At 47.4% G+C, this 20,822-nt stretch overlaps 1 protein-coding gene across 2 annotated transcripts in view; it reads left to right on the plus strand.

The window, feature by feature from the left end:
- The window catches only part of LOC111143893 (protein tyrosine phosphatase, receptor type G), a 700,723-nt gene that overhangs the window by 572,625 nt on the left and 107,276 nt on the right, over positions 1–20,822 (plus strand). For both annotated transcript variants that reach the window (XM_022497940.1, XM_022497941.1), the window contains exon 9: positions 19,600–19,784. In XM_022497940.1, coding sequence (XP_022353648.1) covers positions 19,600–19,784 — 185 coding nt within the window. The remainder of the gene's footprint in view (positions 1–19,599; positions 19,785–20,822) is intronic.

Below are 20,822 nucleotides of genomic sequence, written 5' to 3' on the forward strand. Positions count from 1 at the left end.
AATGAGCCCGTTCTCCAGGTTCGTATATCTGAAAAGAAGCTAATAGAAGAGGAAAAGGAACTTAAGAATGTGATCATTTCCTTCCTGTCTGTGTGATTTTGTTTGAGGACGGTGAGAGAAGCTAGTCTGGCCAGATGCCATCCAGAAACGCTTGAGATTCAAGTAATTTGGAGCCGACACTTTGTCAAGGGCGTCATTTGTCAGCTGGGAACAATGGGTGGGTTAAGAAGCACGCCAGCCTGGGAAATGTCTTAGGTTGGCTGGCATAGCAAACCTCACTTGGGCTAATTTTGTTTTTCAACCAAGCTAAAAATAAAGAAAACGACCAAGCTCCAAAGCCTTCTCCCAAGGGAACTTGCTTGGGAAAAGAGGAATCTCTTAGGGATTGAGTATTGTGTGAGAGGTGAATGCAGAGGACGACGGGGGATGACGAATTTATATCACAAGTGAATACAAGATCTGGTAGCTCAGAATTGCTGAGGTTATGACAGTTGCAAAGTTCCTCCCTAAAAAATGGGCTGAGAATACGATACATCAGCTGTGCAGAGGGAGTGCATGGCTCTTACTACCCGAAAAAGTTAGAGAAGAAAATGGCTTCTGTCGCATTAAATTGTCAAAGGGGGGCAAGACCTATTGGATGGGCTTTCTCTGAATTTGAGCCGAGCCGTGGACCCTTCCTTAAATAGAGGAGTTAGTTCTTTATGGTACAAGGTTTTGTTGCAGTTATCATGGTGTGTGTATGTAATCCTAAATCTGAATCATCTGAATCCTGAAATGTGTGACTATTGAAATGTTTTGTGATCTTTTTTAGAAGCAGAGAAGGCTGGAGGTACAGTCCTATTTGTGTCTTAAGCGTGTTACTGGAGTATAACATACGGGAAAGTGGACATGTACCCCCTGATGCGTCCCACCCCCCATAGACTTGAACAGCAAACTCCCAGGTCAAGAGACTAACCTCACCAGCTTCCCAGGAGCACCTCTAGCTCCTTCTTCCTAGGAACAGTCCATTCCCAAGGGTAATCGCAAGCGTGAATTAGCGTTGCCTGTTGTTGAATTTCATAGAAATAGAATTATCCCCTCTGTCCTTTTTGTGTCTTGCTTTTTTCATGCTACACTGGTTCTGAGGGTCATCTCTGCTGTTGCCTGTAGATGTGGTTTGTTCTTACTGCTGAATGTCATTGTGAGGCTCCACCTGAATTTATTCATCCATTTTGTTATCCGTGAACGTATGCATGGTTTCCACATTTTGGCGATGATGAGAATCCTTGACCGTGCTTTTCGATGAGCATCTGGACACATCTCTATTGGGTGTGATGCCGCGGGTCCAGTGGCGACAGCCTGGAGTGCACTTTCATGTTCTGATTTGGTTGGACACTGCTCAGCAGCTCCCCAGAGGGACTGTATGTACCGTGCTCTCCTTCTGCCAGCAGTCGGTCAGGGTTTCCTGGTTGTCTTATGGCAAAACATACATATCATAGAATACAATTATTATAAATGTACACTTTAATCATTTTTAATAAGTTTAGAGTTACAGTTCTGCTTATATAATCCCGTTTCAGAACATTTTCATCACCCCAGAAAGTTCCCTCAATTCTTTCTCCTATTCTCAATAGCAGACAGTCTCTAATCTGCTTGTATCTGCCAGACGACGTTAGGATTTTAAGATCGATCCCTGTTGTAGCATCTGTCAGTAGCTCGTCCCTTTTTATCGTGCACTAGCATTCCTGTTTGTTGTTTTTTTAATAATGGCTTTATCGAGATTTCATTCATATGCAGTAAAGTTCATTTTTCTTTAAAGTGTGCACTTCAGTGGAATTGACTCTTCACAAAGTTGTGCGTTCACAAACTTCCAGAACAGTTTTATCGTCCCCCAGAAGGAGTCCACACCCATTAACAATCACTCACTCCTTCTTCCTTACTTTCTTTCTCCCATCTCTCCTGCTTTCCTGGCCCTAGGCAACTCTTTGGGTCTCTGGATTAGCCTATCCTAGATATTCCGTATAAATGGAATCATACAATATATGCCCCCTTTTTTCTAAGATTTTATTTATTTATTTGATAGAGACACAGCGAGAGAGGGAACACAAGCAGGGGGAGTGGGAGAGGGGGAAGAAGCAGACTTCCCGCTGTGCAGGGAGCCTGATGTGGGGCTCAGTCCCAGGACCCTGGGATCATGACCCGAGCCAAAGACAGACGCTTAAGGACTGAGCCACCTAGGCACCTCGGTACTTAGTCTCCTTTGAGAACTGCTCACTCAGCTCTACCACTCTGGCATGAAGGCAGTCATGGACATATAATACACGAATGAATACGTGCAGAAAACTATCTTCCAAAAACACCTTATTTACAAAAACAGGCAGCAGACCAGACTCTACAGTGCTCTAGGGGATGGCTCATAGTCAGGTGGAGAAACTCAATCAAAGTCTCAGTTTAAGGTAAATTTTTTCTGTCTTAAAGATGGTGATGACCATGACCATGAAGCATCGGTTCGTTCTACTTCTCCATTCCACCTCAAGACCTTAGGACCAGTTATATATTTATTAACTCAGTAACCAACCACTTACCAATTCACCTTAACCCCTGGTCATCTTTCACAGCAGATGTGTAAGGAGAGCCTCCCTGAACTGATTACAGCCCCACACCTCCCTTGTTCCCTTGGCCATGATCATTAACTGGTGTTCATTGAGCTGCACAGTGAGGAATGCCTGAGTTAATGTGCCCCCATCTTGCCCTTCTGTCAGGATGATTGGACATACTGGAATAGAGAAAACAGAATCAAGCCTTTCAGTGCCAGCACCAGACGCATGATCATGTACAACACCAAAGGAAAGGGGGGAAAAGTCATCTTAATACTGTATTGTTGCTACAGAAAGACTTATAATGGATGTCATCCATAAAAAATATAAAGCTTCAGTTCCAGTAAATGGAAATAATATTTAGGCTTGGTGGATTGTTCTAGGGACATCCAATTTGCCACTCTGCCCTTTGTCGGTAAATAACTTGGACAGACTTTAGGATTTAATGGGCTGTCATTTCAGTTATTCTGCAACACATCCCGGGCACATGGAAGAGCATTTGGCGATTAAGTACTAAATACTGTCTATTGTGAAGACTTTTGGAACAATGAATGGAGGAAAAATAACTTTCCTTCCAACAACATGAAACATATGGTTTATTAATTTAACGAAACCTGTTCAAATCACAGTGGAATCAAAACCACTTGATCTGATAATTTGATTTGAAGGCTTAATTAAAGTGGCACTGCATAATGTAATAAAAGCAATGGAAACCATGAGGACACTGGGTTGCCCGTGTGCCCCCTCCAGTCTCCTAAGACATGCCATGTTTTTTGAAGGATGGTCTTTGATTCTGCTGATGGAGGTACTCACTTTTTTAGCTGCATTTTCAATGGTAAAGATTGCTTCCTGTTTTGGTTAAAAGTGGTTTTTTAAGAACATATACCACTGTGTGAGAATGTCTAAGTAGCCTATTTTAAAGCAGAACACATTGAGAAGGAGCATCCCATTTCCCACCCAAATTAGCAAACAAAGAAGTAAATCCATGATTGCTTTTAAAAAGAGTTTGACACAAATAAATTTTTTTTAAAAAAGAGTTTGACATTGAAATTCATGGTTTTTTGCTATTTGGGGAGAAAATATTAATGTTGTTCTATTTTTCAGTTTAATCATTTCTACTCACCAGATTAATGAGCTTGAATTACTTTATCTTATTAAAAGAAGCTCTGATTTGAGCACTTAATTCCTTTGTAGGCAGCTATCCTCCCAGAAACTCTTCCAAAAACTTAGCTTGTTGCTTTTAGAAACTTCCAGCACAGAAAAGTTTTAAGAAAAAACACTTTTAACACAGCCCCCGTGGAGTGATTTTAACCCCCTTCTTTTAAAAATAACTGTCATTAGCCATTACTTTTTAACCTTGCGAATGATTAAAAAAGAAGGCAAAAAAGTAGGGTTGTTTTTAGAATTCTCCTGCATCCTAGGTCCTCATTCTTTGGAAGGTCATGCCATGCTGTATCAAACATTTTTACCTGCTCAGGCATCCTATGATTACTGTAACTTTATGTAACTATGTTAAGAGTTGGTATAACTTGCCTTGGATTGGTTGACATGAAGTTGATATTTCATAGACATTTAATGCAGCATTAAGTACTCCTGCTTCATGTTTTGTAGTCAGTGAATTTCGTTTCACCTGTTAGACATCTTCAAATGCCCTTGGGGAGCTTGTGGACTCTAGAAGTTGTGCCTAAAGTACCAGGGGGGACTTGGGGTGGAACTTGCAAGACCAGGACGTGGTGGATAGAAATAGTCCCTGCAGAATGATAGTGGTTGCGTGATCGTGATCCCAGTAGAGGCAGAAGTGATCCATTAGGGATGCAGTTTGGAATAGAGCCTCTGAGATTGTACTTACCATTTGGATACAGGCTGGTTGGGGGTGAGCAAAAAGAGAAACATAGCATTACTGTTTCTCTTTAACAGATGGGAGGGGTCTGAGGCTCAGAGAGAGCAAGGGAACGTCCAGAGACTCTCAAGGAGGAAGTGGGAGAGCAGAGATGAGAACCAAGGCATTCTTATGTCCAAATGCAGCGTTCTTTCTATTTTCTAGCTTCCGTATGGATCTACAAGCAGTGGCCTCTTTGTTTTCAATATCATTAGGTTGCTTGAGCAACACAGCGTATTACCCCCTCTCTGAACAAAAGAGCTTCAAAAACAAACATACTTGCGGGGATCGGGTATTCTTCCTAAAGATCTGAGTTTATCATCTGAAAAGAAATCATTGGGCTCAGTCTTTATCTGCTTGGCTAAATTTGTAGGGTTATCTTGGGTGCTCAAGGCACAGGCCACTGAGGCCTTGATCACCGGGTCATTCCCTGGGAGGGCCAGTGCACCCCTTGACCTGCATGCTGGGGCCTCCTCATCGGAGGGTCTTGTGCACCCTCGGATCAACAGCGCCTGACATGACACTTAGGACATGATGGGTATATACATTGTTTGCTCATGAATGAATGAATGAATGAATGAATGAATGATGAAACAGTAAAAAGTGATTGATAAAAATACAGATTTTGGAGTCAGGTAAACCTGAACTCAAATTCCAGACCAACCACTTACTCTGGTGCATCCTTGCTCAAGTTAATACCCAAGTCTTGCTTCTTTATCCGTAAAATACAAATAATAATGGGGGAAAAAAAAAGCCCTTCCTTGGCTTTGGCCTTTAAAATGAAACAATGTAGGGAACAAAGAGTACAGAGCCTGGGACATGGAAAGTTCTCTGCAAATAATTGTACCTTCTGGTCTGTAGGTCCCCTGTGGCTTCTTTGTATGCTCAGGACAAACTGTTACATGTGACATGATCACTGGAGAACATATTTCAGAATAAGGGGACCAGGCTCTCTTCCTGGTAGAAATGCAAACTGAGGCTGTTGGAATTTCTTAAAACCTTTCCAGTGAAATCCACAGTCCTTACATGGTGCCCACGTCCAGGCATCCTGCACATCAGTTCACCTGCACCCCCAGTTCCAACAGACTGTGTCTTCCACCTAGAAGGCCATTGCCTCACCTCTGTGCCTCATCCACCCCTCCTCAGCCTTCATAACTCCATTCTAGGGTATCTTCCCCACAGAAGTTTCCTGACTGCTTGGCCCAACTGCCTGTGTTGGGGTGTCAGGACCTTTCTCTGGTAACACTTCTCACAGCTGGAATTTTCTTTCAGTTGTGTGTTTTTCCCCCTAATGTCTAACTCTCCCACCACCCCATAAGCTCCATGAGGGGTGAGACTGTCTTTATATTTCTTTTTGGGTGGGAAGAGGGTATAGTGCTCACTGTTGGCTCCTCAGTGAATATGTAACTGGGTGGATGAATGGGAGGGTGGATGGATAGATGGATGGATGGATGGATGGATGGTTGGATGGATGGATGAAGGGGAGGAGGAGTGGGAGGTAGATGGATGGATGGAGGGATAGGAAGATGGATGGATGAATGGGGGGTGGGAAAGAGGGGCGGGTGGTTGAATGGATTAAGCTAATCCATATATGCCAGGAGTCAAAGGATTCTTGCTACCAGAATTGGCACAGTTGGGACATTTATGATCTAGGCCAGAACTAGGTCCTCTTATGGGAGGAGAATAGCTATAGACATTTGGAGTAGGATTCCACACCGCTCCCGGTCCCCGACATCAGAGCGTCTCTGGAAATTTGGGAAACCATCTTCTCCTTTGGCCGTAAACTACTTAGATGGAAATGTTCATCTCAAAAAAACACGGACAGAGGGCTTTCCTCTCTGTCCCAGGGAACAACCACCCCACCACACCAAATAGCAGAGAATGACCACTTAACATGGGATAGGCACTGGTGTCGGGATGCTTCTAGGCAGAGCTGTGTTATGGCTTGAGAGCTGTTGAGCTGACATCAGTAACAGACACCAGGGGCCATCTATGGTTGTCATACTTTATAAATATTACCTAATTACTTAATTCTCGCTATCTCCAGGCAGAGGCAGAGTTCAATCTTCAGGGCCAACTTAGCAACCCTCCTACGGCTTCAGCTTTTCTTTGCTCTCTAGAAAAACCTTCCCTGACATCGGGTTTGTTTGTATGGACACTGTGGAGCTGGTGAACAGTAACCTGGAAATTAATAAAAGCCAACAGCATCCTTCCTCCCAGAGTGACAGACATCCCCTCTTCCTAGCTAACCAGCATTCACGGCCCATGAAGCATGAGGCTCTGAGACGTTCATGCTCATCTCCATGGAGCCACAGGAGGAATGTAGCTGGGAGACAAAACTATTTATCTTCCCGCTGATTATTCCACAAACAAACAGGCTTTAGTTGAGGCTGTTTTTCTTCAGGTGCAAGGAAGGTGTGCAGATCCCTTGGCTTTCTCAGGCCACAAGAAACCTCTAACCTCCCCTGTCCCTGGGGCCTGATAATCAGAGACCCCTCTGTAAAGGCACAGTCGTGGGAGCCTGTGTCGAGTCCTCTGGAAGCATCTTTTTCTCTTGCCTTCCCGGCACAACCAGTGGTCCTCCTGGCTCTGGGCTTCACTCCTGCGCCCTGTCGTACACGGTTTTGCAATTGCAAAGCAATGGTCTGAGTGCTTGAAATGAGCATCTTGGCTCTCCTATTTCAAATCTCTGCCTGTGTTGGAAAGGTGCTGTCTACGCGTCTGACACTAAATCATAATAGGTATCATGGAGTGTGAGGAGCCCTGCAGTTTCTGTGCTCATGGGCTGGCAACAGCCAAGAGGAGCCTTCTCAGTCAGGAACGTCCTCACCACTTAAAACCTCTGGTTCCAGAAACCAGCTAGAAACCCATGTGGCTCCTCACGGCCTGTGGATCTATATGCCAGGTGCAGCCAGAGATCAAGGAGCCTTTGTCCTCCTGTGGGCTGAATAGGTAATTGCCACCGGTGTCCACCAGGGGCGCTACCTGTTCATAGTCTGGTCTCCCTGCCCAAGGCAGACTTCTATTCTCCTCTTGGGTCCTCTTGGCCAGCCCCAGGATTGTCTGCTCGAGGCCAATCCCCACATACAGGAGACCCTGGAACTATCCCATCGAGGGGCATCCTAACCAAATGGCCAGTTGGCGCAGATGCCGCATCTGGGGGTCAAAACGAGCTTGGAATCCGAGCAGTGGAGCTCATGCCCTGAGCCACAACTGAGATCAAATAAGAGGAAAATGCCAAGGGAGAATCAGAAATTTAATTTTTTTTTTTTTTTTTTTTAGATTTTATTTATGTGAGAGAGAAAGAGAACATGAGCAGAGAAGGGGGAGAGGGAGAAGCAGACCTCCTGCTGAGTAGGAACTCCCCCTGCCCCTCAACCCGGGGCTCAATCCCAGGACCTTGGAATCGTGACCTGAACCCAGGCACCCAAGAGGCAGAGATTTAAAGCTGACAAGGTGACCATTGTGCGGGAGCAAGGACACCCCTTTCAAACCTAATAGATACCCAGCCTTGGAGATACCTCTTTGTAAGAGAAAAGTTATCTTAAGAACCAAATTGAAACAGATATGGGCAGCCTGACCTAATGAATCATAATCATCTAGAATCAATGGCTAAACCTATCAGTGTGGGTCATTAGTTGATCCCTTGACATGGCTATTGGACTCACTTATAAAGGCAGCTCATGGGAGCTTAGATCTTGGGTGGTGTTTCGACAAAAGTCTCACATTGCTGAGGGCTACAGAACTCTAGGTGACCCAGGCATTTCTTGGTAATCCCCAAGGCCATAACGTCATTTCAGTGGTGGGGATAGGAGACTCAGCCGGAGAAAACCCAGCTCCAGCACGGGGACACTGGGCCTCTGTTCACCCTAGCCCTGCACCCTTGTGTCTGGTACACACCTCCCTTTGGAGCCCGTACCCAGAGCAAGGCAGAGGGAGAAGGTAGACGTTCAGCAGGACTGTCTGGAGAGGATGCTGTGCCCACTTAAGCGTGGGATGGGTCCACTTTGCCCTTTTGGCAGGAAATCACAGCGCCTTCAGCTTGAAAGGGAGGGAAGGGGGCCCTGCAGTACAGGGAGTCCTGTCTCCCACCCAGTGTCCGAGAAGCAGCTGTTGTCAAGTGGGGCTGGGAATATGCCTCATTCTGAACTTCCCCACCTCCCTGAGCGCCAGGCTGAACAATGCTGCTTCCTGCACAGGACATGGACTCCTCCCATGGCCTTTAATTCTCAAAGGAAGAAGGCTCTCAAGAAAAAAAAAAAGAAAAAAAAAAAAGACTCCAAGAAGGTAGGAGAGATCAGGAAGAGCATAATGTGGGAAAGTCAGAACCGCATGCTTGGAGGACTAGAGAATAGAGTTTCTGCTTCAGCCTTCCTGGACACTGGCTGCCGCCACTGCCGCCACCCTGCTGTATTCTGAGCGTGGGGCTCTGTTACGTGCACAGCAGAGACAGCTGATGGGAAAAGAATTTTCTCTCTTCTGTGGTAATTGCCACACAGAGCTTCTAATCCTCATTTGTTGGCCAGGAAACTGCACACTAGCTCTTGTTCATGGGAATGGAGGGGTTGCCATTGGGTGGTTAGAAAAAAAAAAATCTGCAGATGGGTTAGAGAAACTTACAGTTCTCCTCCTGCGTAGGGAAAACCCCAGTTCTCCACCTCCTGTGCGTGTGTCCCTTACTTTTACACTGAAAACTCATTTTAGGCACTTCTGGTTACCAAATTGGTGGGGGAGGGTTCCCAGCAAGCAGTTCTCTGCCACCAGCTGGGTGTCCTACAGACTGAACTCAGTTCGGATACTATCTCCCTGAGATAGAGCATCAGATCCCACAGATTAAGGGCTTAGTCCCCAAAGACTGTGCCCACCCCACTGCAGACGGCAGTCACAGGTGGTAGGTCCCCACGTTACCAAAAACTTCTGTCCAACTTGGCTACAAATCACAAGTTCCCACAACCCCCGCTTCAGGTTTGATTAATCTGCTAGAGAGCAGCACTTGGGGAAACACATAATTAAGCTCACCAGTCTACAAGAGCGAATGATAAAGGATGCAGGTGAAGAGGTACGTAGGTCGAGGTCTGGGAGGGTCCCCAGTGTAGAAGTTTCCTCTGTCCCTGTGGAGTTAGGAGCATGTTATCCCATAGAGATTTACAGGAGTGGCAGGAGCCCTCTGCCAGGGATGGGGTCAGAAACAAACAGTAGAACAAGAGATTCCCCTAGTGCTCTTAGCACTCAGACAGTTGCAAGGGTTTTAGGAGCTCTGTGCCAGGAACCAGGGCAGGGATGAACATTTATGTTTTCTGTTGTCCATAACCGGATGCCATTTGCATTAGTGAAAACACCATAGATTTAAAACCTAAAAACGGTTGTCCTTGTGCTTGGTACAATGCGGGAGTCTGTCCCGTCATCAGAAAGTGGCTGTCCAGCAAAGGCTGGCCTTGAGTAAGACCTACCTGGGGTGGACTCTGGCTCCAACACCTACTGACTTTGAGACCTGGCCTTAGACCCTTTCTCTTCATTCTGTGCTTGCCTGCCATTCTAGATTTCTTTCCAGGTTTCCAGCTGCAGGGCCTTTGTACAAGCTGGGTGTTTTTTGTTTTTTGGGTTTTTTTTTTTTTTTTTCTGTCAGACATATCTAAGCCTTCTTCCTTCCTGTTCACTTGATAAAACTTATTCTTGTTCAGATGTCAGTTCAGACGTCATTCTATTCAGTAAATCTTTCCTAACCAACCCCCCTAACCTGGGTCAAGGTCCCTCATTAATCCTTTGTACAAGGGCGCCTGGGTGGCTCAGTCGTTTAAGTGCCTGTCTTCAGCTCGGGTCGTGATCTCAGGGGCTGGGATAAACCCCCACGTTGGGCTCAGCAGGGAGTCTGCTTTTTCCCCCTGCCCCTTCCCCACCACTTGTGCTCTCTCTCCCTCTCTCCTCTCTCTCATACACTTTTTCAAATAAATAAAATCTTTAAAAAAAAAAAAAAACTTTGTACAGAATAAATGTAATATTTTTATGATTACATAATCCTTAGGGCTGGGAGTATCTAAACATTTTGGATGCCACAAGCCCCTGCAGCTGTCTGGTGAATCCCACAGACTTCTTTTCATTTGGGGGTTTTTTAGATGCATAAAATAAAGTAAAATAGATTACCAAGGAAGCCAATTATCCTTAGATATTATCCAAAAAAATTTAATTGGAATACAGTAATTTACCCACTTCTTGATGAAGGCATTAAATTATAAAATCTAACAGCAGGTCTAATAACCGTTGTAATTTTGAAATAATAATGAACATGAAGGAAAATTTGAGATCTTGGCAACAACTATAATCTAACAGGAATGTATCTGTGATTTCCTTTGGTGATGTCTCATAGGTCCTGCTAATTACTGCCACTGCACTTTGTTGCCAGCATTTGAAATGCAAGGCAATGCTCAATTTTAGGGAGAGATCCGTGAAAACAAAAGTGTATTTTTTTTACCCATCCGTGTTCACAGATGTCTGTGGATTCATTCTAGAGCCCATAAGAAGCCCTGAATTAAGAACTCTGTTTTAGGAGGATTAAGTGGTTGGTGTGTTTCTCTCTCTGGGCTGTAATCTCTAGGAGGTCCCAGACCGTGTCAGTTTGTGTTCCCCTTTATCCCTAGTTCCTGGTCCGCATCCTGGTACCTAGTAGGTGCTCAGTAAATACTTAACCATAGCAACTCTCGACAGCATGCTTCCTGTATGTCAGTCAGAATGTGCTTGTGCCTTTCATTCATTTACCCTGAAAGTTTTACCCAAAACTTTCTGGTGTGTCCAGAACCAAAGCAGGTTGTCTGCCTCCAAAGTGAGAAAATGAACGGATGACCCTCTTGGATCTCTGACTCCGAAACCGGGGTAAGAATGGATCCGGGAGCCTCAGAGATTGACAGAGAGGATTCCATGCCCCAGTTTCTGAAGCACTAACTCGGCCCAGGGCCAGGCTCACCAAATAGGACTCGTTACTGTTGCAACGTCAGCGTGGAATGGCAGGGAGTAAAGGCATTGGGAGGGGGCACCCTGCACCACCCCATGTAATTCCAGCATCCCTGTGATGGATTGGGGGACCACAAGCATAGGCTGCATTTCTGAGAGGGAGAGTGGTGGTAGAGCTCCATCCATCCAGGGCCTTGAAAGAGGGGGAGGCTGCTGTGGAAACTGTCTAGACACCTTACACTCTCCTCTGTCATTGAGAACAGAGCAGATGGGGACAGCTGAGGGCAGAAGGAGGCTGCGTAGTGATGCGTAGTACCTGTGTGGGGCCGGTTTCACCTTTGAAACCTCGGAGTAACACTCCTGACATTTTTTTTTTTTAAGATTTTATTTATTTATTTGACAAACAGAGATCACAAGTAGGCAGAGAGGCAGACAGAGAGAGAGGAGGAAGCAGGCTCCCCGCTGAGCAGAGAGCCCGATGTGGGACTCGATCCCAGGACCCTGAGATCATGACCTGAGCCGAAGGCAGAGGCTTAACCCACTGAGCCACCCAGGCGCCCCCACTCCTCACATTTTTATTGCCATCTTGCAGATAGCAAACCGACATGGGAGGCGTATGTGAACAGAAAGCCCGTGACCTTCCCACGGCTCACCCGCCACCCGCTCTGGTTTTAAGTGCAACAGACGGGGTTCTAGTTTAGAACCCTCCTCCCTCTCTGTCACTGGTCCAGCGCCGTGACTTGGACTCCCTGAATCCCAGATCCTCGTCATCTTTAATGGGGAGAATAACTGAACCCACCCCTCAGATTTAGTTATATGTGCATGGATTATCTTAGATGAGGGCATGGAGCCTGGCCGTCAGCATGCTTGGCAGCTCCAAACGGACATTATTGGGATGTCATAAAAACCCAGCATGCCAGAGCTGTCCGGATTTGATGTCCTCCTTCCCGGTTCTGGCTCAGTCCCTATGCGGCTTCCTTTTTGTGAGCTCACTCGGGGTGGGCAAGGTGACACCTCAGAGCACTGGGATTCCAGGTTTAAAGTCCTACGTGGTCTGCTTTGGAGGATTTCGTGTTTACCTAGGCCTCTTTGATTCAGCCCGTCAAAAAGAAAAATCCTTCCCTGAGGCCATTTCTTTGGAAATTTCCCCTACAGGACTCCATGTTCAAGGGTTCTTAAGCTGAGCCGGATGATAAAGAAGTGACAGGCGTTTAAGCTGTCTGAGGCAAGGCTCTGTGGCTCTGGGTCACTTGAGTGCACCCCTTCCGCTCTGAGAGGCGATAGGGTTTCTTACCGTCCCCTCTCCCTGTCTGCCTCAGACATGACCCTGTGTAGTAGATGATATCACAGATGCCCCCTTCCCCAGCCCCCTGGCCCAGGCACAGTGGGATTTCTGTTCAAAGAATTGTGAAATCGTGACTCTGTGCCAAGTTGCTATGTTTGAACCGTGCCGGCCCCTTGAGTCTGGATCAGGAATCAGCCTGTTGTCTCCCCCGTGGCACTCGGGTGGCAGGTGCAGGGAGGAGACCCGTCAGTAGTGGAAGGCGAGTTACCACGGGCTTTGAAACGGAGCCTGTCCCATCAGTTTATCTACCACCCAGAAGGAAGAGGGGTAGGGGTGGGGCTGGGGGAGGAACGACCCTTTTCTAAGAACCACTGAGAAAATATCCTTGACATTGATTTAGAATCAGAGGACTTTGGGTGCGCTGCTAGAAGTCTCTTCATTATTTAACGAAGTCTGGGCTCCTAATTAAAGGTGGTTCAGAAGGAAGGCAGAAATTCTCAGAGCTGGCACCAAGCATCGTCTGAGATGCCTGTGTAAAGCAATCAGACGCCAGTGAGAACGTAATCAGGCCCCTGAGAAGGAGAAGGCTGATGGCAGGAATACCTCACAGGGGAAGATTTGTTTAGAGAGCCGGCAGTGGCACTCCCGCGTGCTTAAAAGGCTTTGGGTTTGTGTAAAAGATGACTGGCCCTCTCCCTGGGCTCGGTGCAGCTGCAGAGGTCATTTTCAAGGGTACTGGGCACCTGTTGGGTGCCTAGGACAGTGCTCCTGCTGCTCATTTTAGACCAGCAGAAAAGTCAGCTGGCCTTGGGAGCCGGGCAGCTGTGAGTGACATGGGCTGAGCAGAGGCAATGGGGAGTGGTGGGAACTATGGCAAAAATGAGCACCACCCTTCCCCCCACTCTGAAGGGAAAGCTGCTCTGCCGCTAATTTAAAAATCCAGCTGTATGTGTAAAATATGCCAATTTCTTAAAAACACTGTGTGCAGGGTGCCTGGGTGGCTCAATGGGTTAAGCCGCTGCCTTCAGCTCGGGTCATGATCCCAGGTCCTGGGTTCGAGCCCCACGTCGGGCTTTCTGCTCGGCAGGGAGCCTGCTTCCTCCTCTCTCTCTGCCTGCCTCTCTGCCTACTTGTGATTTCTCTCTGTCAAATAAATAAATAAAATCTTTAAAAAAAAAAAAACAAAACCGTGTGCGCGTGGTGGCTTCTCCCTGTATTTGCCACTGGGCCTGAGCCTCACAGACTCTGTCCAGCCTCACTCTTCTTTATAATCTTTGCCCCAACCCTGGGAGGAGGATTTTGCCAGATATCAGCCACCCATTATACAGATGAGAACACAAGGCTGTGTAGGAGTCTGGCTCCAAAGCTCATGCTTTATCAGACCAGCTTTTCCAGACTGTTCCATAAAATCCCTTAATGCTGTGTTTTATATGTTGCATTTTAAAGGGAGGTTTTTGGGAAAGAGTTTCCATCACAGTGATGGAAACTTTTTCCCAGAAAGCAAGCAGAACCTGGAAATACAGAGCACAGGGCTGCGCTGTCTGTTCATATGCCTGTTGTTTGAAGGGCATCTGGTCACTTCGCCTCCCCTAGCCGCTGAGCGGACCAGCAGTTCTGTCCCCTCGGTAGACCGAACATTTTTTTTCTGATTGGCAGACATCCCCTTGACAGAGATGTGAGTCAAAGCCTAGGGGACAGGATCTTCACACGAACTTGAGGCTTCTGAAGGTGACCCCAGGGATGGATTGTGTGGCACTAAAATTCTGTAGACAAGAACTTTATCAGTGGTCCTGACTGAGGCGCTAAATACCTTCCCTCGTTCCGTGAATGAAATTTGAGGCCCCGCTGAGGGCACGAATGATGAGGAGTGTGGTCTCTGCCCAGGAGGTGCCTCCAGCCGGGTCACAGAGACGGAGAGGTGGGCTGCTGACGGGGACACGCGTGACGGGCAGGTTGAAGTGGGGAGCTCCGGGAGCCCAGAGACATCAGAGGGGAAGTGTGAGGCTGAATCCAGTCCTTCAAGGAGGCTGGGTCAGGGTGGGGTGGGGGTGCTGGCCAGAGAGAGGGATGGAGGGGGTGCTGGCACACAGGACCCGTGCACCAGGGGAATCGGGCACTTAGTCCATCCACCCCCGCTCCCCGTACCATTTCTCCAGCCACTCTTTACTGAGGGCCTGCTCTTTTGTAAGCACAGGGATAATGTGGCCGGCGAGACAGACAGCGCAGCAGCCTCACGGATCTCCATGCGAGTGGGCACGTAGATTATTTATTACAGGTAATCAGTGAAGTCAGGTACATAATTCCACACTGGTAGGTGCTAGGAAGGGTCTCAGCTTTGGAGGAGTGAGCCTCTCGGGCTGTACAGAGGGGCAGCATCCAGGGCTAAGAACACAAATGTAGGTGGTGAACACGCTTCAGATAAACCTTTGGCCTCCCTTTATCTTCCATCAGGGATCCGCGGACCACTGACCCATGGGCCAACTTGAGCACAACCTTTTGTACCCTTATGAGCCAGGAATAATGGTTTTATTCTAAGCAGGTGAAAAAAAAATCAAAAGCTTTCCTAACACATGAAGATCCATGTGGGAACTATTTTTTTAAGTTTAAATAAATTGAATAAAAAATGACTAATATAGAGGACTTGGTATCTAAATAGCGAGTAAACATAAAAAAGAAAATCATAAGAAACTGGAACATAGTGTCCATGAATAAAGTTTGACGGGTGTGCGGCCATGCTCATTCCTCTACATATTGCCTGAGCTGGTTTTGTACTCCAAGACTGAGTACATAGTCTGGGACAGACATGGACCTTGGAACCCCCCTCAGTTACTGAATTTCTGTCCGAGTAGATGGTCTCCTTAGAGGCCAGACCTGCCTCTTTTGTGAGCTTCACTCAGTGTTTTCTAGTACATTGTTATATACCTGAAACAATGTAACATGGTTTTTCAATTCTCAGATAAAAATAAACCTTTTTTTATTTTTTTTTTACAAAGGTCCTATGGGACAGAGATTCTCCCTAGTTATCATGTGATCCACAGAGTCTCCAAAATGATAATCTCAGCATTTAAAAAGTTAAGTGCTAGTTTCGAATACATACATATTTTTTCTAGTTCATTGAGACAGTGGAATTCTGTACCTGTATACCTTCATTCAAAACAGTGATGCCAGGCTCTCTTTACTGACAAGGAAATATTTTCACCATTTACTGCGTAAAACACAACAACAGTGTAACAACTATAATGTAAAACCATATCCCATTTACATCAAATTGTATGTGTGTGCTTTTCCTTGTGTGAAGAGATGCCTGAGTATGAGATCGCCAGAAAGTGAACAATGGTTATCTCTAGATTCTGGGACTGGGGGTAATTTTTTTTTTTCTTTTAAGCTCACTTCTTTTTTTGTATCACTTGGGTTTCTTTTTAAAAACATTAACATGAATCATCTTAATCAAAAGGAAAACCGAGCTATTTTAATTTCAAAGAATAAATAAGGAGAATGGTTGCATCCGCATGTGGGTGATAGAATTATTTATGTGGTGATGATCTAACTGTTGGAGATAGATGCATCCCCATACCGCTCTCCACTAATTGGAGCAGAGGAGTGATGTCTTCAGAATAAAGGAGATCAAATAAGAACATGGTAGGAGGTGAGAAGAGAGGTAGAAATCAGGAAATCTGACACTGACATGGTCATCAGTGAGAGATGGAAGCTTTCCAATACTTGAATCTCCTTGGTTCATTATTGGCGCCTAGAAGGACGGGTATAGATCTTTTCCTGATTCTTGTCTCCCCCACCCCACCCCACCATGCTGAGTCTTGAGAAACTACAGCCACTTAATAAGTTGGGCTATTTAAAAGCGGTATAGTAGCACCACCTAGTGTCCTTATCTTGTCACTGCATCCCCAGCGTCTCCCTGGAAGCCTCCCTTAAGATTCCTTGTTTGATGTCCCCGTGCTGGTGGCATTTGCGAGGCAGGCGGCATGATGCCTCCCGGGGTTCTGCGGGGCAGTGGGAATGCCTCATTAATTTATCCCTTCCTTCCTGTCTCAGTCACACAAAGCGAATCTCTTCAGCTGAAGCGTGATTTGGCAGTTGAAGAGCAAAAGGATGCCTTCTTGTCAAAGTCAGTCTCTGCTTGTCTGCAGCAGCCCGGTCCTTAAAGCTGGGCCCGTGCTTCTCTGGCAGGAAAGCCATCATGCTATGCTGGGCAGCCTTGGGCTTGGGGTTCTTGGTTAGAAAATGCGGGAGTCTGGCTCGCAGTGGGCTGCTTACGGTGTAATTGATCTTCTAGGAGACGCCAGAACCCAGCCATTGTCCCCTGACCCACGTGCTCCAGTGTGGCTCACCTCCTACACCCCAGACCTGAGCGTGGTCCTCACTGCCCCCCTCTCCCTCACATCCTTCCTATCCAGTACGTCACCCGGCCTCAGTTTTCCTCTAAGTGTTTGCTCTAGAACTCGCTGTTCTCATACCCTCTCTCTGGTCTGCAAGGCCGACCCCCTGCAGTATCTCTTCCCCACCTCCCTCCTTCACTCCTAGCTCCTCGACATTCTTCCACCTGGAGGTAGAAGTTCAAGGGATCTTGAAAAGTGCAGACCTGTTTGCTTTGTTCTCTGGTTCAGATCTTTCTAGTGGCTTCTCAGTGCTCATAGGGTAAAGACCAGACTTCGCATCTGATGTGAGGCCTCTCAATCCAGCTGCACTCTTTGCCTCTTACGTTGTTCTCTGGGCCCGGATCCAGCCCTCCTGGCTTCCTTCTGGCCCCTGAGGTCTTCTCCCTGCTGTGGTCCCTTGACCTGCCCTCTTGTCCTCCCCTGACTCCCACCGCTTTCATCTCCACTCACCTGTCGGCTCTCAGGCAGATGTGCCTTCCTCAGGGGAGTTGTTCGCAAAGCCTGCATCAGATCCTCCCTTAGTGTGCTTGGAAAACACCGCGTGCCTCTCCTCATGCCCATCCATTCCGTCCAGGTGTGTCATACCAGCTGCACCTGTCATTCTTTGCTGAATCCTCATCTCCCCCTTTAGACCAGTGGTTTTCAGCTGGGGGCGACTGGTCTTCCAGGAGACATCTGGCATTATCCAGGGACCTTTTGCGTTGTAATAACTTGGGCAGGGAGCGCTCCTTGCGTCTACTTGGTATAGAGCAGGGAGTCTGCCAAACATCCCACAGGCAGAGGAGCACCACCCCACCCCGACCCCCAAGAACGGAAATTTGTCTGGCCCAGGGTCAGTAATGCTGAGGCTCAGAAACCCTGCTGTAGCCCCTAAGTCCCCTGGAAGCAGGTTGGTGGCCACTGGGAAGGAACACATCTGAAGGCCTAAATTTCACACTTTTAAAGGCCAGCTTGATAGTGTCCACCCTTGATTGGTCTTGTCTGTAAAGAGACAGAGAACCACCTATCCTTTCAAACCTGCCGGCCACAGGAGTGAGAAGGAGAATTTGCCTGGCTTTCCTCATGCCCTCCAGCAGGGTAATCACACGAGGTGCTGCTCGTCCAGAGGAAAATCATCCACATTTGTGTCTTTGCTTTGAAATTCTTTAAAGTCTCTTTTTAAATTATATGTGTTTATACTCTGAACTATTTACAGCAAATTTTTTTAAAGATTTTATTTATTTGACAGAGAGAGAGGGAACACAAGCAGGGAGAGTGGGAGAGAGAGAAGCAGGCTTCCCGCTGAGCAAGGAGCCCAATGCGGGGCTCGATCCCAGTACCCCAAGATCATGACCTGAGCCAAAGGCAAACGCTTAATGGACTGAGCTACCCAGGCGCCCCTACAGCAAAATTTCATCTACAATTTTAGTTTGTTGGACTACTCCACAGTCAAACAGCCTGGCTTCTTCAAACAAGTCACCAAGGAAAAAAGCCAGGGACTCTAATAGATTTGAAGAATCTTAGGTGTTGTGACAACTAAATACAGCATGAGATTGGGGGGAAATGTCTAGAAATAATCATTGCACACCATCAGGGACATTTGAATATGATCTAGGTATCAGATAATATTATTTTCTTAAAGATTTATTTATTTACTTGAGAGACAGAGCAGGAGCAGGAGGGGCAGGGGAAGAGGGAGAGAAATCTCCATCAGATTCCCCGCTGAGCAGGGAGCACAACGCAGGGTTTGAGCTCATGACCCTGAGATCATGACCTGAACCAAAACCGAGAGTCCAAGGCTTAAGCTACTGGGCCGCCTAGGCGCCCCTCCGATCATGTTATTGCATTAATGTTTATTTTCAAACATTAATTATTTTCAAACGTTATTATGGTTATTGTCTTAGCTCAGGCTGCTACAACAAACTGCTGTAGCTTGGGTGGTTTGTAAACAACAAATCTTTTTCCTCCTGGTCCTGGAGGCCAGCAAGTGCAAGATAAGACATGGGCTGATTTTCTGTCTGGTGAGAGCCCGCTTCCTGGTTCATAGATGGCTGTGTGCTCGCGGGGTGAAGGGGTGGCATGGTTCTCTGGGGTCTCTTTTATAAAAACATGAATCCCGTTCATAAGGAGGGCTCCACCCTTGTGACTCAGTTTCCTCCCCAAGGCTCCACCTTCAAATACCATGAGGTTAGAGGTGAGGTTCAGCGTATGAATTTGGGGAAGAGGGTGTAAGGGTGCAGGGCAATGCAGTTAGAGGAGAGAATGGCCCAAGTATGAGGGAGTGACGTGTCAGCAGGTTTGCGAGCTGTTTCCCGTGATTTTGTAGGAAAACAATTGTGTGTGTGTGAGAGGGGAGGGGGGGAGAGCATGGGAGAACACAGGTGCAGACTGTTAGCAGCAGGTGAATCTGGGCGGAAGGAGGACGGCTGTGTCCTGTACCCCGTTGGCGCCCTGGTTGGAGTGTTGAGGAACTGCGGGGCGGAGGACGGACGCGTGCGCTGGGCGGGGAGGCCCTGAGCGCGCGCGTGTACTTGTCTTCAGTTTGCAGCTCTCCGCCCGTCCACATGAAGGTGCAGCCTCTGAACCAGACGGCGCTGCAGGTGTCCTGGAGCCAGCCCGAGACCATCTACCACCCGCCCATCATGAACTACATGATCTCCTACAGCTGGACCAAGAACGAGGATGAGAAGGAGAAGACGTTCACGAAGGACAGCGACAAGGACTTGGTAAAAGCTCCCTGTTGTGCGCAGATGTTCAGAACTGACTTGCAGTTCGAAGAGACCTCCCCGCCCCCCACTTGTCTGTCAGGGGTGGGGGTGGTGCTGGGGTGGGGCCCCAGGGGTCCCCGCGCAGGGTACCTTCTCTGTGTCAGCGCAGCTCCCCCGCACCCGCGGAGGGCGCCCCCAGCCGGGGCTGTGCTCTGTGGTGCAGCGGCTGCCGGCGGGGACGTGGCCCGATCCCTCCAGGGGCTCCGTCCACCTTGCCCCAGCTGCCTAACTACACCGCCAGGAAAACCGAGGTCGTTTCCCTGGAATCGGGCTCTTGTAAACGGATTGCTTGTTCTTTCATTGGAAAAACCACCAACCACAACACAGAGCTTCCGTGAAGCACTTTTTAGCGGTTATGGTTATTGTAAATATTAAATGAGCTATGCAAACGCACGGCAGGTCCTAGCATGTAGTAAGTGCTCGAAAAAGGCAGGCTATTATTCCTAGAATTCTTCTTCCTCCTCTTTCCCCGCCCCCCCCCCGCCCCCCACCTGCTGCTCTTACAGTCACCTTGACCAGGCAGCTGTCCACCCTCCCCTCCACTCCTTCTGTGTTCAATCAGCCTTACACATGACCATTCCACAGAAGATCCCTGGGACCATGTGATTTTTAATCACTGTTCTCAGGATCTCAGACCCTAGACAATCTGACCTCACTTTGAGATGTTCATGCCCAGTTCTGCTTCTCATGTGAACATTCCCATCAGTGTTTAGTGCCCAACACCCAGCCGGGCCCTTGAGAACAGATGTTTGCAGATGCTGTCTTCTCTGCTGGAAAAGCAAATGCTTCCAACAAGCAGGAGGCTCGAAGTCTTTGTCTGGAAACTCAAAGTGACACATTTGGGTTTGAAAGCCTTGCACTTATTGTTGATCCAAAAAAAAGGCTGTGGCATCATGAAAGCATAATTGTATGTGCGCACAAAAAACGTAGGAACACCAAGTGGGGTTCTTCATGTGGACGGGCGGAGAGCTGTAAACTTATCGCTTTTTTTTTTTC

The sequence above is a fragment of the Enhydra lutris genome, unplaced genomic scaffold (genome assembly GCF_002288905.1).
Source record: "Enhydra lutris kenyoni isolate GAN:26980312 unplaced genomic scaffold, ASM228890v2 scaffoldscaffold10, whole genome shotgun sequence".
Classification (NCBI taxonomy): domain Eukaryota; kingdom Metazoa; phylum Chordata; class Mammalia; order Carnivora; family Mustelidae; genus Enhydra; species Enhydra lutris.